Source organism: Melanaphis sacchari, unplaced genomic scaffold, assembly GCF_002803265.2.
Source record: "Melanaphis sacchari strain LSU unplaced genomic scaffold, SCAv2.0 Contig0_pilon_pilon, whole genome shotgun sequence".
NCBI lineage: Eukaryota > Metazoa > Arthropoda > Insecta > Hemiptera > Aphididae > Melanaphis > Melanaphis sacchari.
In genome coordinates this window covers 16,043,698-16,050,177 of record NW_020270366.1, presented here as the reverse complement: position 1 = coordinate 16,050,177, position 6,480 = coordinate 16,043,698, and the positions used below count along the sequence as shown (strand labels likewise).

Below are 6,480 nucleotides of genomic sequence, written 5' to 3'. Positions count from 1 at the left end.
ATACAACTATATAACTGTACAACCAAATCTATTAAGTGATACATTTTTATTTTATGGTCTAACATTAAATAATATTGCACATTAATAAAATTATCAACCACTATAAATATGAATATAATGTATTATAATTTTACTGTATACACTAAACATGTCTACATAAAATATCATACTTAAATCCGTTGTAATAGATTAGTTAATATTTACTATAATAGTAAAATCTATATAAAAATCTACCTTTGTCAACATTTCAATTTAAAAATAAAAATTTAAAACTGAATCATCATGAAAATAAAAATGTTTAATTTTCAATTAATATATATATATATATAATTTTTAAAATATAATTAATATTACGGTACTTTCTATTAATTCATATAGATAGCTTAGAATATAAACTCATTTTTGTCATCTCAATTTGTTTAAATGTATTAAAGAAAATTCAAAGTTTGAACTAATTGTAAATTTAAAATATAAAACATATGTTTAAAGTTAAGTATTTTTTAAATATTATGTTTAATTATATTATAAAAATTATAATCTTATAAACAGAAATATAAAAACTAATACATAGTATGAATAAGCTCTATTATATTTTTAACAAATACTAATTAAAAATAATTTATAAAAATAATGTTTAATCACAGCAACACTTTTACATTGTACGGAGCATTTTTAAATAAAGTTGAATCACCATATCCAGATATAGACATTTGTTCTAGATTAATAGTATCAAATTGTGAAACATCAACTGGTTTACAGCCAGCCATGTGCACAAATTTGACACTTAAATGTTTGATTCTGTCTATGCACATTTGAGTAACTTTTGGGTTGTCAGCTAACCATATATGCTGTAAATTTCCAGCAGATTCCAAACAATTACACAATAAATCTAAATCTTCATCTTCTAGATCAAGACTGGATAAGTCTATAGAATGAAGGCAATCTGCTTGACTACGCTCTAAAAACAGTGTGCATTCTCGTAACACCATTGATGAACCTGTATTGCGTACATTTAAATACTTTAAACGCATAGGGTCCAATCGTATGAAGAATCCGGAAACTCCAGTTCGTCCTAACATATTGAAACTTAAGTCAAGGTCTTCAATATTATCTAGGTATAACTCTGATGCATAATCATAACAATCGTGGTCAATATCTATGTCTCTAATATACAGAGACCGTAAACTAGTAGAATGTTGAGTAATTAAACGAAGATGAGCTAGACCTGCATTAGTAATAGGATTGTGACTAATATTCAAAGATTCTAAATTAGTTAAAAATATATTATTAGTTATTGATGCAGTCCAATAACCTATACCAACAGAACTAATATTGTTGCAACTTATATCTAATTTGGTTAACTGTTGTAGATTAGATATGTATTCTGATAACATTTTCATTCCATTATCTTCAAGAGCCACGCCAGACAAGCACAATTGTTGTAAATGATGATAATGACATGCTACGTTCAGTGTTATGTTTAAAACATTAGGCATTAGTACATAATCTGACATATCCAAAGTACCAGTCGCTTGTAAAACATCCAAAAATTGAGATATTGGTTCATTGAAGGTAATATTTGATTCCACGCATAATTTTTTATAAGTTTCAATCAGAGTTTCTGTACTCCATCCAACAATATTACCCAAAACTTCTTGTAACCCATAAACTAAATCAATGGGATCGTTTTCATCCAATAAAGCTCCATCATCTGTAGTCAAATTTAAAATAGGATTCACACCTTCAAGTTTTTGATAACGCCTAGAAGCTTCAGTAGATAGCCATTTTAAATTAATGTTTTCCTCACTTGCAGGTATTGGTATAAGGAATAATCTATTTTCAACCCTCACTTTAATTGTACGATTAATGTTTCTCAAACTTTCATCTCTCTTCACAGGTTGAAACATTGAAGCTGGTTCATCAATTTCTTGTGAAATTTTTTTTATATTTATAAATCCTTGATTTTCTAATTTACTTTGAAGTTTTTTATTATTTGAGGATAGCATTAGAGGCTTATACTTATTTTTAACTGAATCTTTTTGTTTATCTAAAATAACAATATTATCAAAATCTTCATCAGAATCTGAAGTAAAACTTTGAACTTCTTTAATTGGCTCAACATTTGAAGAAACATCAGGAAATTGTTCATCATTAAGCCAATTATCTTTATCTTCAAAATTGATTTCTTTAATTGGCGAATAATTATTCTTAGTTATATCAGTACAATATCTTTTTTTTGGCTTAATAATTATATCTTCTTCTAACCATTCATCGACCGAATTTTCAACCAATGGTGGCTGTGATATTTCATACTGTATTTCACTTTCTCTACGTCGCTTATTATGATTTTTCAACTGATTAATAGTTTGTTTATAGTCTTCTGCAGCGGCAGATGAATAGACATCTTCAAATTCAATATTTTTCTCTTTCCTCTCTAATCTATCAAGATCCTCAATATCTTTATAATGTTTTCTTGATTCCTTGAGACTATCAGGTATTACTCCTAAATAGTTATCTGTAGATTGTTGTCCATTTTTTAATATTTCTTCTACATCAGTCAAAGGTACTGGAGGAGTATGACCAGCTTTCCGTAAGCATTCACTAAGACGTTCAACAATTGACCAAAAATGAGCCAATTTATTTGAATCCAATTCTTTTTTTTCCTCTAAAATTACTCTGTTACGACAAGCTATCAACGAATCAAGTGGCGTCTCTCCTTTATTTGTTCTAACCAAAGGATTTGCACCTCTATCTAAAAGACAATCTATAACTTCTAAGTGACCACATGCTGCAGCATCATGCAAGGGTGTAATACCTTCACAACAAGGTCCCCCACGATTATTAATATCAGCACCATGGTCTAAAAGAACATTAACAATATCAACATGTCCATAATTACTAGCTTCATGTAAAGCAGTCCATCCTAAAGCATCACCTGCATTTACTGAATGACCTTGTTTTAATAAGCCTAAAACTAATTTAACATTACCCTTTGCACAAGCAGGTATGATAGGGGTTTCTCCTTTTTCATTTTTTTTTTCTGGTATTGTTGTCTGTTTATGTCTTTTTCTCTTTTTATCATCTTCATCTTCGTCAATATCAGAAAGATCTTTTAGTGATATGTCATCCCAAATGTCTGGAACATCATACTCCTCTTCCACTGAATCAGTTTCATACTTGAGCAAACTATTAAGCTCATTTTTCAATTCATTGATAAATTCTGATTGATTTCTGTCTTCAGCTAAACACTTCATTCCTTTAACCTGAAACAAAATAACTAACAATATAAAAAACAAATTTTAATAACAAAAATGTACTTAATCGTTTTATGAAACATGTATTAAAAATACATACTGCTGCTAGTTGTAAGTATCCATCATTATTTTTTTTTGCAATATGTTTAGCTCTTTCATATATTGACCAAATTTTATCAAATGGATCATACTGAGATTCCATAACATCAGCAATGTTTAATAAAGTTTTACAAGCTTCAATACTATTTTCACTATAAAGATTCAATTCTTTGTAAAAATATTCTAAAGCTTGGTAATATTGCTTATTATCTTTATATGTTTGTGCTAGTGAAACATAACAAGGTATTAAACTTTTATCAGTCATACCACAAAGTTCAGAATTTTCCAACATTTTCTCATAATACATAATTGCTTTAGAATATTTTTTTAGTGCTACACAAGCATCTCCTATTTTTTCATTTAATTGTCTTCGTTGTTCGTAATCTATTTGTGATGCCAATAACAAACTATTTTCAACTTGACACATAACAACAATTATTTTTAATTTTTTAATTACTTCTTCAAATTCATTTTTAATAGGAACTTTTAGTTTGTATGCTTTTATCATTGCACACTTGGCAGTCTGATAGTCATTTATGTCTATTAAAAATTCAGCTTTAAGACATAAAAGTTCTGTTCCGATAAACTTTTTATTTGAAAGTCTGGATGCGATTTGAAGACCTTGATCAACACAGGCGATTGCTTTTGAAAAATTATCTAGCTTAGAATATAAAGTACTTTTTATGGAATAACATTTGCATAATTCTTCATTCAAATCTGCATCAGTACATAACTTAATTGCTTTATTTATGTAGTCCATAGATTTATTTAATTCATTAGATGACTCTTCACATAGACTCAAATTAAGATAAAGTCTTGCTTTCATCTCAGATAAAGTCTTTGTGCCAACTTCTTTACCTAGATTATTACATACTTCTAAACTTTTTAGATAATACTTAACAGATGTACTTAATGCTTCTGATTTTTTATGCTCATTGGTGTCAAATGTTTCAGACCATAAAAAATAAGTACGACCTAATGTAGCTAATGCCCTTTGCTGTTCAACTATATCATTCTTAGAATTAGAAATTTTAAGATGAAGCTTCTGATGCTTAATAGCATTTTGAAAATCATTTAAATAACAATACATTTCACCAATCATTCGATTTGCAACCCCCAAACGAGTTTCATCACCACAACGATTAGCTGCTTCTTCACACTGTTCATACTGATTCAATGCTTCTTGATAATCTTCCTTATTAACATAAATGTCAGCCAACTCTTTACATGCATAATAAAGATTTTCAAAATTATCTTCCAATAATGCTTTTTCTTTTTTTTTTAACCATTTTCGTTCTTCCATTTCATTCATTATGTTTCAAGCTAGAAATAACAATAAATAATCAAATAAATAAAGAACAAATACATTTTTAAGTAATAGTATAGCATTTAGTCATTTCATTGTTTTACACATTTATACATAAATATGTTGAATAAGATTCCTAAATTATAATATAATATCATAAATCAAATGGAGGCAAAAGCACTTAACAGAGAAGGCAAGATGTGAACATAGACATTAACCCATACACTATAAATAGTAATATAGTATTATATTATAAACTAATAAAAAATGTTGTTTTATTTATTCAAGGGAGACACTATTACTTTTTTATATTTTTGAAGATACATGAACTAAAAAATTTTGGAAACTACTATAATAGGTAATCATTAATTTTTAATTTAATAGTATTATTAATCAATTATACTCTGTATATCGTAATATTATACAACATTTAATCATTAAAAATTTATCATCAAAATTATTAGGTACCTACCTAAATATAATATTTAAGCTTCGGTTAAAATATTAAACATGTTAAATGTTTAAGTGAATAATAGTAAAAATCATAATTCAGCATAAATATAGGATAATTACATGCATAACTGAACCTGTTGATTAAAACATATTTATTTGAACAATTAATGCTTTTAAGTTTTCTATGAAATCTTATGTAATTATTAATAATATAAAAAATGTTATCTATTTAAAAGATTAGTATGGATATATTCAACAACTTTCCAAATGTAGCAAAATATTTACATAATAAAACTGAAATTATACAAATTTATGAAAACTAACACCAAGATAGAACCATTAATTATCATTACTTATTTGTTTGAACAAATTTGTAAAATTTTACTTTAAAACTCTATTTTATCTAAGTAAATATAAGTATAATTAACACAAATAATTAATAAGTATTATAAACAAACCAAGTTCTAGTGTAATAATAATACAAGTGTTGTTTGGTAAAATTTGAAAGAATAATTAACAACCTATTTATTATTATAACTACCCAATGAAGAACTAAAGAAATAGTTTTTGAAAAAATATAAAAAAATAATTAATTAATAATTATGTACTTTTTTTTATAATAATATTGCTACTTACCACTAATTATAGCTTTGTACATAGTTGTATCACCATAGAATATTACTACAAATATAGATATGATTGATTATTAACTAAAAACATTATTTCTAATACGAGAATTTTCAATTTATCAACAAAATGACTTTATTATGATGGTATTGACTTCGATAATGAATTATCACTGATACCCAGAATATACTTTATTACTAATGTCATTTTTCATCAAAATACTAAACATTATTGTAATGAGTGATGACGGTTTTTTACAGAACATTAAAATTAACGTGATGTTTTTAAAAAGATTTTAGATAGTTACATGTATTAATGTATAGATGATAATATTTATTATTTACAAATATATATCCTTAATCTTTAGATAGATAATTTGTAACTACTGTTACAAACAATACAAACTGACACAGGAGTTTATACCGCCAAATTGTAAGAGGTTATTGTTAAAATGCGATAACAAATCATGGAAGAACCGAACAGATATATATAAAATAAGATGCACAGCCTCAGAATATTATCCATATCTCAGCCTTCAAATAATTGACGATTGAAATTTACATTTTACTCGTTCATTAGTTTTGTAATTACTAATTTTCTAATCGTGTAAAAATAGTGGTTATAAAATTATGACTATTGTAAGACAATTGTTAAAAGAAATTGACTGGAATTCAAATATTCAATAAAATTAATTATAATATATAATTATACGCCTACACTATTTATAAAGCAACTGAAATA

At 26.3% G+C, this 6,480-nt stretch overlaps 1 protein-coding gene across 1 annotated transcript; it reads right to left on the bottom strand.

Moving 5' to 3' along the window:
- Positions 1 to 576: 576 nt before the first annotated feature.
- On the bottom strand, positions 577 to 5,993 carry LOC112601638 (tonsoku-like protein). The gene is made up of 3 exons (XM_025349351.1): positions 5,749 to 5,993; positions 3,355 to 4,676; positions 577 to 3,263 (listed from the first exon to the last, which is right to left on the bottom strand). Exons 2-3 carry the CDS (start codon positions 4,663 to 4,665, stop codon positions 639 to 641), a joined length of 3,936 nt encoding a protein of 1,311 aa, XP_025205136.1. The 5' UTR covers positions 4,666 to 4,676; positions 5,749 to 5,993; the 3' UTR covers positions 577 to 638.
- Positions 5,994 to 6,480: the final 487 nt, after the last annotated feature.

Bases quoted from the DNA above. Each gene is read 5' to 3' on its own strand.
- LOC112601638 (XM_025349351.1), bottom strand. From the start codon at position 4,665: ATGAATGAAATGGAAGAACGAAAATGGTTAAAAAAAAAAGAAAAAGCA. The intron at 3,264-3,354 runs GTATGTATTTTT...ATTTTGTTTCAG, and splicing joins GATACTTACAACTAGCAGCA to GTTAAAGGAATGAAGTGTTT.